The sequence below is a fragment of the Drosophila virilis genome, chromosome 2, assembly GCF_030788295.1.
Source record: "Drosophila virilis strain 15010-1051.87 chromosome 2, Dvir_AGI_RSII-ME, whole genome shotgun sequence".
Classification (NCBI taxonomy): Eukaryota; Metazoa; Arthropoda; class Insecta; order Diptera; family Drosophilidae; genus Drosophila; species Drosophila virilis.
This window is the reverse complement of record NC_091544.1, coordinates 27155403-27171468: the sequence shown is the minus strand read 5'-3', so window position 1 is coordinate 27171468 and position 16066 is coordinate 27155403. Positions and strand designations below refer to the sequence as shown.

Below are 16066 nucleotides of genomic sequence, written 5' to 3'. Positions count from 1 at the left end.
GAGCAATTAGCACTCATCGTTTGATAAATCAAATGAAATTTGTGTGCAATGGTAAATATATATATTTATGTATATAATATAGACGAAAGCACAATACATATGTATATTTTTATATATGTATACATGCGTCTGTGTCCGTGTGTGTATATATATATAAATACATAAATTCAAATGTACATACATACTATATGTAGTATAATAGATTATACAAAAATAAAACAGATTATATTTTGATTTTTTGTCGAGTTGAATAGAACTTTGTTAATATCATCATATCATAAAATGCACATTATAAAAATATTAACAAAATTTATTGCAGGCAGTCCATAGTTAGTAAAAAGTAACAAACAAATCCGAATTCAGGAATACCCATAGAACTGTTCTCTTGCTATGTTTTTTTTGTTTTTACTTCTTCTTTTGTTTCAATTTTTGAATCAATTATTTTTTTATTGTGCTGTGCTAAATAATCTCTATTGTGTGTATTAAGAGCCACCAAATGGTATGCGGGATATATAGTGTTTAAATGAATGTCAGATCTTCGTTGAGTTTATATGGTAAAACATACAAAATACAATAAATACATATGTAAATGTACGATTCGCGTTGTTCGACTTATAACAAATACATATACATCAATTTAAACATTTTATCGGTGTTAATTCATCGTTCCTTATCATAGGCATATGTATATTTAAAAAAATACCTCCAGATGTTCAGGACGAAATTATGAAACACATTACTCCCCCTACCTACCATACCTACCACTAACCAAACATCGTTGTAGTCCCCCACCCCGCCCCTACCCCACGTACAATAGTTTGTGATGCTTGCAAAAGCCTATTGAATGTACAGTTAGTTCTATTTAAGTTTTGATTTCTGGGAATAGCTTCTCGAGTTGTATCTCTAAGATGTACCATACATATTGTACATACATCAATCATTATTTACCCCCCATTCATAATTTAGCTTAATAAAAAATCTACACTTAATGCTTAAGATTAATCGGATGGTTTGACAAGACCCATCGCTTTGTCTCCGAACAACGGCAGTATATCGGAGTCATTAACAATCTCTTCCTGAATCACTGGACTGTCCGGGTCTTCACAATGCGTCTTAAAAAAGAATCTGAAAATGGCAAACCAAAATCTAGTAACCTTCGGCTATTATGTGGAATACTACTTCTACTGCACACATACCTAAAGTGACCCCTTCTGGGCAGAAAGTCCTTGAATTGGCGCAGGGTCGGCTGAGTACCGGGTATTTTGATTCTGTAAGGAACTGGCTCTTCGCAGAATGAAAACACCACAACTGTTTCCGGCGGTTTAATGGGCAGCGGCGGTGGACAAGCTACAGCCTGATGATGATGCATTGTGCTGCTGCCGCTGCTGCTACTGCTAAAGGTAGATAGGGGCTGTTGCTGCTGCATTGCCACCATATGGGATTGTAGCTGCGGTTGGGCATATCGACGAGTGCGACGCGGCTCGTCTTCCAGTCTTCGTTTTGCTTCCTCCAATTTTGAGGCCGTGCTTGAACCAGAGCGGGAGCTGTACAAAATATTCAAATTAAAATAAATATATTTGTTGCAAGTAGCTGTTCGTAAATATACCTAGTATCTTTGTATTTCATGACAGTATCAGCTGAGAACATACTGATGCCGCTGTCTGTGTTCATTGAAGGCCATTTATTTGTTAGCTTCCTAGAGCAGGAACTGGGATCGGGCATGGATTTTGAGTGCTTCATTGAGTGCCCACCTGTGGCATTCAAAAGATGGCAGCAATAAGAAAAACTGGATTTATTAATTCAGATAGATCAAACTTACTCAGGCTCATGGCACCATCACTGACCATGCCCGAGTCATGTGTTGCCGTGCGTCTTCTCGATGGTATGGGCGGGCAGGGTGACATAGTCCCAGGTGAGCGATGCGGCGTTTGATCTTTCCACACACGCGACACATGCTGGTCCAAAATGTCTTGGTCGTTGTCTTCATCGAGCGCAAACTTTTCACGTATCGCCTCAGCGAATGCACGATCATTGGCACTGGATGCAGTTCCTGGCATGCGCTGCAATGTTGGACACATGACAGTATATTACTATATTAATATTTTTTTGTATATTCCATTGTTTACCTCTAAGCGCGCACGCTCTTCTAAATCACGTTTGCGCTTAACCTCCTCAAGCTTGGGTATCAGCAGGGCCAACAGTTCATTTTCCGACAGCGGTCTATGCTCGTTTGAATGTAGTCGTTGCGTGCGGGGTATAACCTAGATACATATAGAATAATTAAGAAAATATGTATAAGCATTGGGAATGACTTTAACTTTAGGTACCTGAAAGCTGTTCGTTTCCTTATTCGCCATGGCGCTCTGGCGTATGGCCTTGCTCTCCGTCGAGCTGTGTCTGCGTTCTATGTAAGGGCGGCCATCCCTGGAAAAACATACGAATAGCAGTTAGTTTAGTTAGATTATCCAATTTGGAGTCCAAATGTATGCCTCTCTTCAATGCCCTTTAGCAATCCAGCTCACATTGAGTTATCTTAGGACCAATTACTCACATTGAACAACTGGACAGTGACATTGTATCGGAGTCGGTGCGGCCGCCGGAGCTAACGCTTGCCCTCTCCGAATCAACGCGAGAGTTGGGTACAAAGGATGTATTGGTGCTTGCAGTATACACATAACCATGAGCTCTATTCGCATGCGGAACACATTCATAAAAAATGGGGGCAACATAATTGATGGATCCATGCAATGTGTTTTGTTTTATGTACAGAGCAAATCGAGGAGTTCCAGAAATTAAAATATGTATACAAAAAATTAGAAGAAAAAATAAACAATACGATGTTTATAAATCCGTGTTGTTGTTTTTGTTGTTGTGTGTGTGCAGATGGGTTCGTTACGGTGAGTGTCGCATTTCATGGTTGTATGTTTTTTGTTGTTGTTGTTGTTGTTGGATGGGTTCGTGCGTACGTGCGTTTGTGATCGTACAAATATGTATTTATATGTAAATAAAAAGAAAGCATTTAAATAAATTAACATAGTAAATCATAAAATAAAAATATATATGTATATTATTTGAAACAAAATAAAATTAAAGAATTCGTTACTTAACTATTTTACATTATATCTATAAAATAACTGAAAGCCAATTGCCCTTACCCACATTCTAGTAGTTACTCGTTTTCCCATCACATCGCCTTTCTTTGCGATTTTCATGATTTCATGTCAAGTTTGCATGTTACTTTAAAAACTAAGAGAGCGAGAATGGGATTCAGAATTGGATTTACAAAGAAAGCGACTCTCTTTCCATCTCTTCTAGATTAGCTTCTCAATACGTTAAGGGCATCTTTAGGGTCATCTTTATGGATTTAACTGATCATACTGCTATTTGTGATATAGATTTCACCGAATTTCACAAAAGACTTGCATTTTAATGAATGATATATGCACAGTTAACGAAATTCGAAGATTTGAAGATAAGAAGATTACTGGATGATGATGACTGACATAAAATATGTACATGCCTTAATTAGATTATTTACTTTTACTTATGCATTCAACAGAACGCTAGGCAAAATAATAAAAAAAAAAATAGACTTTAATATATCTACACTACTTCTACTTATTTCCTCCAAGTTATACAATATATATTTAGAAACAAAAAATTGTGGGTTCAGAAGAAAATTCATGAATCTAACAAACTAATTAATTATTTTTATAACAATTATTATTGGAAATCGATGTTCAAATTGAAACTATTTTTTAATAAGGTGTAAAGCTAATGTTTGAGTCTATGCGGGATATGAAATAATAGCAAAAAATGTGCTAGACAAAAATGAGATTCCTTCGTATCAAATTACATACCCGGGAGGTCTAATTTCCAGTCTTCTTTTCTGAGTTGCTATCAAAAGGTCGCGCGTGAGACGCATAGGTAAATCGATATGCTGGCGACCACCGCCCTCCACCTGCACCTTCTCGAAATCATCGCATAGCGACAGCACCGAATCCTCATGCAGTGTGGGTAGTGTAGAGCTGCGTGGCAGTGTGTCTGTGGCACTGATGGAGCCACTGGAGCTAGCTGACGTTGATGGCCCGTAAACGCTGCCGCTGGCACTACAAGTTCCAGCTGGCAACGGAGCCCCGCTGCTCATCGGCAAATTGATGAAGACACCCGGAGGAATCGGCCCACTGCCGCCTGCGCCTGCTGTGACCAACAGCTGCTTGGCAGTTGCCGTCGGCAGAGCACAGGCACCGGCAGTGCTGCCATTGTTGCTGCCACAACTGCCGCCGCTTCCGCTGCTGCCCGCACTGCCCGTTGCGGTGGCGCCGCTGCTGCTGAAACGCTCCTGCACTGCGGACATATGCTGTATGTACTGTATGTACATCTCAGAGCAGAGGAAGCTCGGATAGATATTGTCCCGTATGGTGGCCTCCACATGCTGCTGCATGGGATCATATATGTGCGGACTGAGCGGAATCTCATTCGATTTGATGGCTTTGATTTGAGCGCGCAAATCATCAGAAATGGACAGTTGGCTTTTGCGCAAGAATCTGTGAATATGAACCGAAAGTTTGTTATTATTGAATGAAAGCAGTTCAGAATTCGTATACGAGTCTTACCTATATATGGCTCCGATGATTTGCTTAACCTTCTCGGGATCTGTTTGCTGCTTCAGACCCTCGCAGGCAAAGTAGAAATTGAGATGATCATTGTAGGCGGGCGCCTCCTCTTCAACATACTTCTTGAACAACTCCACCCCATCGCGATCCTCAAGCAGATGATTTAGCGTGCGGGCCCAGTTAAGATAAGATGGAGGTGAGTTCTTTGAGGTATCTATTACCCCTTCGGTCATCTGTACATATATCATTTGATAATGGAACTTCTCCGTTTGTCTAGTATATGGTTTTGCTTCATTACCTTTTTAACACGGCTCTCTTCTCCGGGTACAGGTGGTCGTGGCCCACTACACTCATTATCACCATGTTTCCGGAGTCCCAATTGATGGCTCATGCCACTCTAAATTCGCTCGCTTCTTGCCTCTTTTCTTGTGGCCCAACAATGCTCCACACTTGGCTTTTGCTGTGATGTTTTATAATATTTTATCTAGTGCTATGCTTAAGCTAATACAATCAAACGTGTTTTAACAAATCACAAACGCCAGATATTTTAAAAATATTTGGGATATGGAAGATGCTTTTCTGGTGCATGTATTTCGTTAGCGAATTTGGAAGGCAGTTAGACAAGGCCTGTAAGCAATAATGACATTTTTAAAATATATAATTAATTCAAGATAATAAGATTAGTAAGCAAATAACCTATGCATTACATCTAAATAAATATTATTATTTGCTGTCATCAAAATTAATTTTCAAAAATATGAGATTAATCTATAGAAAATATATATAAAATTTCATAATATTCATTCATTTTTCATTTTCTAGCGACTGCTTTAGAGTTTCGATTGATTCTAAACAATGATTCATTTTAAGGACTCATTGAAAAAAATCGATTCAAATGATTCTGTCAATGATTCGTTAAAGAGAATCATTCGAAATAATTATTCATACTAGCCTTATGTTATAATATATCGACTATATGGTATAAATCAGGTGTGTAAGGTTCTACACATAAAAATAATTTAATTTTCAATGTCGAGGGCACAGCGAAAGTTTTCAAAACGAAGCTACACAGCTCTTGAAATTTTTGAGTTGTGCCATGTCTGAAAATCGATATTAATCAGAATTATGAAAATTAAGAAAAATAATCTGTATTTATCAGTACTATGAAATTTGAGTTAGAGCTCGCTTCATGTTTAAATAGAAATTCGAATTCCGTGTTTAAATTGGAAACATTTCCGCTTTGTTATCTTGAAATAAACCTTGCAAATAAACTTATTTTTAATTAATTAGTTGATTTTATATAGGTATTCAATTGACGAGTAACACAAAAAGCTGCACTCAAACAGGAATAGGTCTTAACTTAGTTGCAAAGGAAATGCAATTTGAATTAATGCAAAAGTTTAAATTGAGTGCCGTTTTACATATTGCGCCGCAAAAGAATGCAGATGTATAAAGTGTGTGCGTGTTCATGGCATGGAAAACTTAATGCACTTAACTGGCATTTATTGGAGCCCTTTTGCGCCTGCAGCGTCAGCCCCCAAAGCGCCAGGCACATTGATGAAGGCGCAAGCATATGACCGCAAGGAGTCGCAGTTATTTATGTATAATTTGATATATCGAAGAAAATTGAATGGCGGCCATTTTGAGAGCGTTTTTGATTGGTTCACGTTATCGACCAATACAATATACCAGCCAGGGCAGGGCAGGGCAGGGCCCATGGCAAGGGGAAGGACAATAATCTGTGATATACGAAATTTGAAAATGGAACGCACACATACACACACACACACACACACACACACACACACAGAGAGAGCGAAGTCGAGCAGGGGTCGTTGGTGGTGGTGGCTCTGCTTCTGTCTGACGCGCATGAAAATCAACAAAAAAAAACAAATTTTTTCCAGCTTCCTCTTTTTATTTTTGCCGCAGTCAAAGCAACAACAACTACATGAGAGCACTGTCGCCGCCAACAACGGAGCAACGACGACAACGGCAACAACAATCACAAAGGACGAAAACAGCAGCAGCCCATCCCAGGCACACACACACACACACACACACACATAAACATGCAAACTACACAAACACGCACACACATACACAGTGATAAAAGCGTAATAAAGGGGGATGAACGTCTGCTGGGACAACAAAGAGAGCGCCCGAGCCAAGGAAACTCATCAAAACGCCATTTGCATAGCACTCCATTACAGCCAAAAGGACAAAGCAAAAGGCACAATTAAAAACGCTCAACACGAGGCACACACACACACACACACACACGCACACACACACACTCATACAAAGCGGCGACAGAGACAGCGCGAGATGCACAGCCATACATCTATATATCTATATACATATCTATATCTATGCATGCGCCTAGAAAGCGCTGGCCACTTGACGTCCACTCTTATGCCTCCCGCTTCCCTCCACGTCCTGCTCCTACTCTTGCTCCGCCTACACTCTTCTGGGCACGGCGTAAAGGCGCCCAAGCCGAGTCACTCAAAGCCAAACTATTGAAAATGCGCGGCGCCTCCTTCAAAACGCGCGAACGATAAGTTGTTGGCGCAACCAAATCCTTAGCCACGCGAAATACCATCCAACATCAAAGGATCCAGCTGGCTTTTAAGCATAGTATAATAGCTCCTTGGCGTGCACTAATGCAACAAGGATGCCAGAATTGTCTAAGGCAGCGCTACTTAATGCACAATCTGGACTATTTCGCTGCGCAAAGCTCTAATCAGCCAACAAAGGCATAAGAAGGGTTTGCTTTATCTAACATCCTAAGAAAAAGTAAAAAGATATTAGATTGGGTGCCACATCTTAGAGAAAACGAAATGTATATTTAATTTAAAAGTTTGTACCTTCGCGAACTCGACTTCGAAGTATATCAAGGATGGGTTTTTACACTTATAGATAATGTATGGATGTTTTTACCTTAATCATGTCTGATTGAGCTGTCTTTATATAAGTTGTTAGGTTTTTCGATTTCAAAACTTTATCTGGGGGCTATTCTGTTCAGATATTGATCATATTTTCTTATATATATATACTTTAATTGTGTAGATCTAATAAGTCGGGTCCTAGCATAGTTTTTTATAGCTGATAAACCATTGGTAAAAATAGATTACAAGCCATGGGGTCATTTACTGCCAAAGTCTGGGCATTGCTTAACTATATGGAATAGTTGTTATGTTTACCGTTGCATTAATTAGAGCAGTTTGCAGAATGACAGAATCTTTAAATTCCAGGAGAAAAAGGATCACGCCGAAGTATAGTATAGTATAATATATATATAGTATATACAGTCGAATCCCGATAATTCGAAATGGCAACGATTTATCGAGATTTCCATATACATATCCGTATACATATTTAACTTAATTGGAATTTGACAAACAATATATGTACAATGGACATACATTTGTACATTTTGCTAATTAAAGTCTGTAACTTTTGATTGCTGAGTTTTGTTTCTTCTAGTTTATCTATCTGGTTCTCTCAACTTATTAGTTTGTCAAAGACAATATCATGAATATCATGTCTTAGAAAACAGAGTTATAATTGAGGAATTAACGATCTGGCTCCGACAAATAATTTCGCATTGCATTATGAGTTATCAGAGGTTACACGAAACCAAATTTCAATTTATAATAGATTCAATATACTGTGCATTGCGATAAATACTACGAATTAATGAGGGAACCAAAATGTATGGAATCTTTACGGATTAACGAATATTTTTCAAGGGCCCAGCATTTTTTTTTTTTACGAATTTTTGAGGTTTTCTGCATATATGATATATATTCTATTCGATCTGGCTGACACCATCTTTTATCTTTAAGACTGTGAAACTGAGAAATTTGGCAAAAAGACAGGCAGAGAACGGAATCGACATCATCGACTCGGATGTTTATACGAAGTCCGTTTATGGGGCCAGTCATAGATGTTATATTATATTTTAATACCCTCGGCAATACGATTAAAATAGTCTAGCTTATATGAATACTAGTATGGTTAATATAAATATTTATTCATATTTTTATGTGCGAAAAAAGGGTATAATTTTTTTGTGCAAATGTATGTTACCGGCAGAAGAAAGCACATCCCATTAAATATTTATATCTTAGAGTCGTATCAATAGACGAGTCGTTCTTCCCAAGTCCGCCTGCCTTTCGAGATGTATTAACACATTGATCTCAGAGTAGGAGACTTGAACTCTGGAAGTAGGTCTGCCAGGTGACCGTTCAGAACGATTTTGTTTTCGATAATCGATAACTTGTCTCGTTATCAAGCAATCGATATAAATTAAATTAATTTTTTCCGTTATTTATATACCGATTAATTATATTCCTTTGCTAAATCAAGTTTAGGTAGGAGAATACGGTGCAGGTATTTCCTACTTAATTGAGATGAAAAGGTTCACATAAAAATAGCAAGTCACTTTTCAATTGATGCAGATATAGATGTTAATATATATATATATATAATAGACACACATTAATCTATATACATTTATGTATTTATATATTTTTAAACGTAATTATTTTCGACGATATTTAAGGTAATTACATATATGTGATATTTTAAAATAGCCTGACTCCAAAGTTCTTTAGTTTTAAGAGGCTCAAGTTATGAAACAAAATAACTTCGCAAACCAAAAGAAAAGTATTTTTTTGCCAACTCAAATAGTTCGAATTTGTAACTAGGGATGCAATGGCAAAAAAAAAAAAAATGAGAAATTCGAACTATTCAAAATGGGCAACTAATTGAAATTGAATTATTGAATATTGAGTGCAGCGAATAGTCTGAAGCGTGCAATTGAAAAAGGAAATCACTTTATTAAATTATTTGTACGATATATAATAATTATGTGAAACTTATTGTGGCAACGAATTCTATTGTATCTTAGTTCCAGCCGGTTGAATGCCAGAGATTAACAATACACCTCGGGGCAGGGCCGGTGGTTAGGAAAGAAATCCCCTCGGAGGCAGACAGACAGACAGTTGAGGCACGAACGAATTTTATTATCCCTATTAGATTTTGTACGCTTCACAGGATAAATGCCTCTTGCGTATATATTATGATTATTCATAATGATTGACAGGGGCTTCCAAATCGAGAGTCTCTGTTGAAAGACGTTGCCGCTGCAGGATGCTGCAGGATAGCAACTCCTTTTTTCTTTGTTGTCGTTGTTTTTTTTTTTTTTTGTGCGATCTTCAAATTGCATACTTACAAACTGATAACCCGCCTGTGCACAATGTGTGCGAGGTGTACACCAAGGTTCTTCTACTGACTGCCAAGTGACGATACATCCAATGACAATGGCTTCTCAGGCTGAAGGTGCCGGCGTTTACGGATTCTCAACTTGATTAACAACTGTTGACAAACACGAGACACACACAAAAATGTCCTGACAAACGGCACAAAGCTAAAGAGTCAAACTGAATCCTGTTGCCGTTGACAGCAGCAGCCCAGGCTCAAAACTCTGTACACAACTACGAATGCACCCTGTTTACGCTGCATATACGCGCGCGTATAAGTATGTGTGTGTGTGTGTGCTTATATAAATGGCATAGTACATGAACACATTTTATTTTGGGGGTTGCCCATGTAACTGCTGTCAGTTGGTTAGGAGGGTGGCACTTGGGAGAGGGGCTTCTGAGTGGAAGCCACGTTGCTGACTGCGTCTTTTTGGGGCACAATTGTTGCATGTGCGTTTTAATGGCCCTGCCAAGAGTATCTTACATTTGCAACAAGGCGTGTAACGCATAGAAGAAGCTAATCATTCATGATGCATATAAACACCTGAGTCGATATAACCATGTGCGTCTATCTGTTTTAAAAACTCTCTTGATAAAACATTGCCTTCGTTTGCCATTGAATTATTATATTTCGAATCAGCCGAATTATCCAGATATTATAATACTAGCGGTTATTTCCCGACTTTCTCATATTTTCTTTCAATTTTAGAGATTTCTTTTCCAGATACATTTAAAAATATATTCTAGATAGATATTTTTAAAAATAAGTTTAATATTAATCGGAGCAAATGAAATTGAAAAGTGCAACTTTCGTTTAAACAAATTTTCACCCGCATTTTTAATCCAAGCGGGGTGGAAGTTGCGAAAGTGCCAGTAGAATTTCCCACATTCTAGCTTATGTATTTACTTACATAAAGTAAGGTAGTTTTAGCACAATTTTTACCCTCCTGGCATTAACGGTTTGAGCTGTGTGTTGACCTTTATATGGAGATCAAGCTTTAGATCTCAGAGCCCAACTCGATCGGAACTATTTTTAAGTATTTCTCTTCGTTTTCAAAATATCCAAATTAAATTCAGCCAATTTGGGTTTCGTTATAAAGAAAAATGTTTGGATCTAAATTTGTAAGCATTTAAAAATTTGCAAAAACACAATATTTTCCGAATATGAAGAGAGGAGAACTGAATTGCTTTAGAAATAAGTTTGACAGTAGAAGGTTCAAAAAAAGCCTGGTTTCATGGATGTGCAAGGGTATTGAAACTTCGGCAAAATAATTCTAACTTATGCCAAAACGTTGTGTTTAATGCGGCGTTTTGCATTCAGATTGTGCAATATTAGATGATTGAGACTAAGGACTTTGGGCACTTGATACTCCAATCAGTGAGGCTGAGTCATGCGAATGCTGCCACTTGGACAGCCGCTAGCTAAGACCAGCTAGCTGCCCCACTCCCTCCCCTCCACCCCACGAATAATCGTCCAACCCGCTAACTGACTGGCCGAGCGACCAACATAATGACTCTTCATGTACAACAAACACAAAGGATGTTCATTTCAAAGTGTCAGTGGTTGCGGCATGTCCTTGCAAATGCGCGCAAAAGAGACGCCAGTACGGAATAGAAGTTGTTGTATATATATATGTGTGTGTGTGTGTGTGTGTGTGTGTGTGTGTGCACAACCAATATGCGCAGGTCCAGAGGCTGTACTCGTACATACAAAGAAAGCAAAGTAGAAAAAAAAATAAAACCAAATCCAAACAATTCGAACAGTCCATGTACTGCCAAACACACAACGGGTGAGGGTTGCATTTATTGTGCCTCCACCCACAATTATGCTGCACTATGCTTGTTCTCTTTTATATATATATATATTTTTTTTTTAAGCCACCCTCTCTATCTGTCAGCCTTTAAGGCCAGCCGCGCTATTCAACAAAACTCGAAACAAACATGAACATTTATTTCCAATAAGTTTTAAAAAACAAAGAGCCTGAGCGAAGCGGGGCGGAGCGAGGCCGTGAGCCGGGTTGAGGGGGTTCAAAGTTGGTGGCTGGAAACTGCAGCCGGCGCCGTTTGTTTCTAATGAGGTTAAAGGCAAATTGCCGACGACCGCCATCGCTTTGAGCTTTGAATGTTGAGTCTGATTCGAGTCTAGACTGCAAAACTGCAGAAGCACACAACTCGCACATGGAGCACACCAATTGACCTTCGTGTGTTGCTTGTGTTTTAAACAAACTGCATAAAAACTTTACTTTCGCTCGGAACAAAAGCGTATACAATCCATTTCCCACAAATACGTATATGGTAGAGTATTTAAGGGACAGTTTGTCATTGTTAAGTTCGATCATGCACATAAGCTGACATACATTGCTTTTAATATAGATATAGATCTTATATATTGTCATATCTCTGCTAAAGCTTGCAGCGGGTAATATAAAATGTGCCATGCCTGTTAGAAGATGTTTACGACTACAAATTGTAATCAGAATGAACAGTCAATTAGATATATCCTCTGTATGTCTATCTAATTTCTCAATTTTGTACTTTTTCTAATAATTCTAATCCACATGGATCCTGGATCGGCTGACTAACTAAAGCTTTTAGTATAATCTATCGTTCCTTTTCATTTTGAAATCTCTTAACTGAACTTTCCAGTTATAATCTTTATATTGATTCCAATTTCCAAGCAATATCTAATCAACATTGGACGAATATATCATATGGTACCTATAAAAACAATCGGTAAGAAAATTAGTTTTATTTCATGAAACTCGACTATTACAATCCTCAATAGGATCTTAAAGTTTGAAAGTTTAAAGTTTAAGCAAATTAACATTAAAGCATTTCTCTGTGCTCCTGGCATTTTTGAGAACTCCAATATTTATCGAGTTACTAAGTATGTCATCTAAGCCCTATGGGAATAAACCGCTGACGACTTAGGTATTTAAGATATGTTGTTTTGATCCACCTTACAAAAACTTTGCTTTTATAAAAGATCCAAGTTTTTTACTTTACTTTGCTCCACATATTTGACGTTTATATATAATATGCATATAAATTGAAATTGTTAATGAACGTTAATGTTTTGTTGTTTTCAATTCGTAAATCTTAACCTTAATAGATAAGAAAATACTTACATGTGTAATTTGCATTAGGTTTGTGTGGGATACAGAGATCTTGGGATTCTTAAAACTGCAGTTTCTACAAATAAAAAGAAAAAGAGATTTAAGATTGTTTTTGTTAGTTTTAACAATGCATTTGATATAAAAAGAAATCAAATTTTATTTAATTTGATACAATATCTGATGTAATATTTTGAATGTAAATAATTTACTAACTCCTATTTTAATCTTGTCTATTGGCAATGGATTTTGTATTTATTGTATAAAAACCTGGGCTAGAAAGTGATTTGTAAATTGCAATTTTATTACCAAATGATCTTTGAGATATTGGCAAGATTCTTAGACCATTGGGAGAACCAATTGGGAGAAAACGCATTGGATAGTCAAATGGGCAAAACAAAACGAAATATATTTAAGGGATTCGCCAGTTGCTTCTTAGTTTTGAATATAGCAAATATTGAAGTATTCGACGGCATATATTTATTAGAGTATATATAAAAATAATAAATTAAAAGCCTGCAAACTGAGTTAAACAGTTTAAAGTCACGCATGGTTAGATATTGGACTTAAGTATTTACAAATGTGTAACAATCGCAGAAAGCAATAAAATTGTGGCTCCTTGAAGTGCATTTTTTTCTTCAATGCGCACAAAATTGAATAACCCTTGAAAATGTGGTTCGATTTGCGACAGCAGCTTACATTCCGAAGGGTGTAGATACAAACATTTTTCGCACGACTTGATTTACGCAACGCATAACTAAAATCATTGAAAATATTTTATTGAATTTCAGCTGGAATTGTTTGAAATGCTCGAATTGCCAAGCGAAGGAACAATCTCTTGCGGTGGCTTGAATTTTATATGGTTTTACTATGATTATAGTGGAATTCATGATACACTATACGGAAAACGACGAAGGCTCAAATTTAATCCGGACAGGGCTAAATTTTTCATAAAAGTACTTAATTTTTGCCGGTTCGTTCTTGTGGCAACTATATGATACAGGGAGCCGCTGGAGCCGCTTACCTGTAACAGAAAGACGGACATATAAAGTGCTATGACGATTTCTGTAAGCCTGAGGGACTAAAAGCGGAGTCCCAATAAATGAATACCCATATATTACTATAAAAGAGATATTTATAAAGCTAATAGCTCGATTGGAAAATTTGTTGCGAACATTTTAAATATACTTGAATATTTATATTTTGTATTACATTTAACCAAAATGTTTCCCCATGAAAAATGACTTACATAGGAACAATCGATCGAAAACAGTCTTCATTTAAATAACTTCATATGATTTTAAAAGTATCTCAATCAATATGAACAGATACGAGTTTTAGAGGCCTTTCAATATTCATACATATCAGCAAATTCTTGCTAACATCAGATTACATTATCCTATAGCTGCCATAGAAGAGCACAAGGGAAAAGAGTTTCTTTCTGCTGCTTAATACAAAAAGGTATATGTCTGGAAGGGTATTTGATTCTTTGGCAATCCTACGATAGATTTGCATTTTTGTTTAAAATAACACGTTCTATGAACATTATATGTGTATGTTTATGCTTTCAAGCATATTAAATGTTGCATTTATATATATGTAATTTCCACAATGAGGACGAAACCATTGTAGCATTGTCCTTAGAAAAATAAATGATTAATAATTATGATATATATTAAACGTTATCTATTTATATTTATACTTGTACTTTAGTAGCCATTATTAAGTAGACCAAGAGATGCAAAAGGATGATTAACAAATGGAAAATGGAATAAGTGTTTATACGCACCTTCAATTCGCTTTTATGCCATTTGTTTTCCTCTAATGTGGTTGATAGTGTGTGGTCCTCGTGCGTTGCAAATGCATTGATGGTGGTAACGAGGTGGGCTTGGACGGGTGTATTATTAGTGTAGCTCTTGCTGTGGCTGTAGCGGCTGGACGTGATATCGATGGCAAATGCGACAAGGAAGATTTCATTTTGATTTAAATGCTCAACGAAGAATTTATTATAACTATGATCCGTAATGGGAATTGCACGAGTAAAATGGGCTAAGAATGTTCAACAATGTGCCAATAAACGTAAACAACGAAATGAATGTAACAAGAGTTGGAGAGGCACGACAATGGCAAACGACAAACGACAAACGATCAAATTAAATGCTAAACAAGGCGAAGGACGAGAGGCAGCTCCAGCTCCAGCTCCAGTTGCAGTTGCACTAGCCGGTTCAATGTGATTATATGTGTGTTGGCAGCACTCTAGCGCTGGACCCGAACTCTGATTTCGTTAGGTGATAGTTGCAGTTGTCTTTGTGAGTTCATTTCCTTGCAGTGTCAAGGTGCGTCAAAACTTGGCTGGCCGTATTCACGCTTCAATTTCGGACGTATATTTATTTAAATCACTGTGGTGGTGGCAGGAGTAGGAAGAGTCACAAGCAACTCATCTGGCAGCTCTCGGCCAGAGAGAATGCAGTGAAAATCGTAATTTAAAGCATTTTTCATTTCAGCTGCACAACAAAAGAACCGAAATATAAGTTGAAATTAACTTATACATTGCTCAGCACTTAACACTTGCTTTATGCATATATTTTAATTGCTGCTGCTTTTTAAGATTTTTATTTATTTATTTGTGTCTTCTTTTTTTTTTTGTGTATTTGTATTTATGTTGCCTCGGTCCTGCTGCTGCTGCTGCTGTTGTTTGATTTAAATGGACGTTTTATGCTTTGGGTAGGCTTAAATTTGTAAGTGTTTCAAACGCGTGCACATTATCATCGGTTCACTGTTATTATTAACAAATTGTTTTCAATGAAAAAACAAAATATATATTTATTGTTGAGGCAACTTTTGTTTGTTAGCCACTTTGAGGTTAGAACAGCAGAGTTGTGTTGCGTCTGGGTATGTTGCATTGTATCGATATATCGATACCCAGCTTACATTTCGATGGCAGAGTGGCTCTTGTGTGCGTTCATTATTTGCGCACCCATTCCTTGATATTCAGTATAACAGCGGTTTAAATTTACGATACTTTTCATACTATTCATCTCGGTGTATCAGTAGAAAAGATAGGTACGATCGA

The 16066-nt window shown here is 37.3% G+C and overlaps 1 protein-coding gene across 2 annotated transcripts; it reads right to left on the bottom strand.

Annotated features, from left to right (window-relative positions):
* Window positions 1–409: 409 nt before the first annotated feature.
* Axn (protein axin) lies at window positions 410–15882 on the bottom strand. 2 transcript variants are annotated; one of them, XM_002056101.4, is made up of 12 exons: window positions 14783–15881; window positions 13009–13072; window positions 4915–5243; window positions 4617–4849; window positions 3861–4547; window positions 2552–2686; window positions 2328–2424; window positions 2127–2261; window positions 1820–2060; window positions 1607–1751; window positions 1197–1544; window positions 410–1125 (listed from the first exon to the last, which is right to left on the bottom strand). In XM_002056101.4, exons 3-12 carry the CDS (start codon window positions 5005–5007, stop codon window positions 999–1001), a joined length of 2241 nt encoding a protein of 746 aa, XP_002056137.1. In that variant the 5' UTR covers window positions 5008–5243; window positions 13009–13072; window positions 14783–15881; the 3' UTR covers window positions 410–998. The 2 variants fall into 2 exon arrangements, with proteins under 2 accessions (XP_002056137.1, XP_015026051.1); XM_015170565.3 differs by lacking the exon at window positions 2552–2686 and having other exon boundaries at window positions 14783–15882.
* Between the last annotated feature and the right edge of the window lie 184 nt (window positions 15883–16066).

Excerpts from the sequence above, each read along its gene's own strand:
- Axn (XM_002056101.4), bottom strand. The coding sequence starts at position 5,007 with ATGAGCCATCAATTGGGACTCCGGAAACATGGTGATAATGAGTGTAGT. Across the intron at positions 4,850-4,914 it reads AAGAGAGCCGTGTTAAAAAG|ATGACCGAAGGGGTAATAGA; the intron begins GTAATGAAGCAA and ends ATATATGTACAG. Across the intron at positions 4,548-4,616 it reads ATCATCGGAGCCATATATAG|ATTCTTGCGCAAAAGCCAAC; the intron begins GTAAGACTCGTA and ends TCATATTCACAG.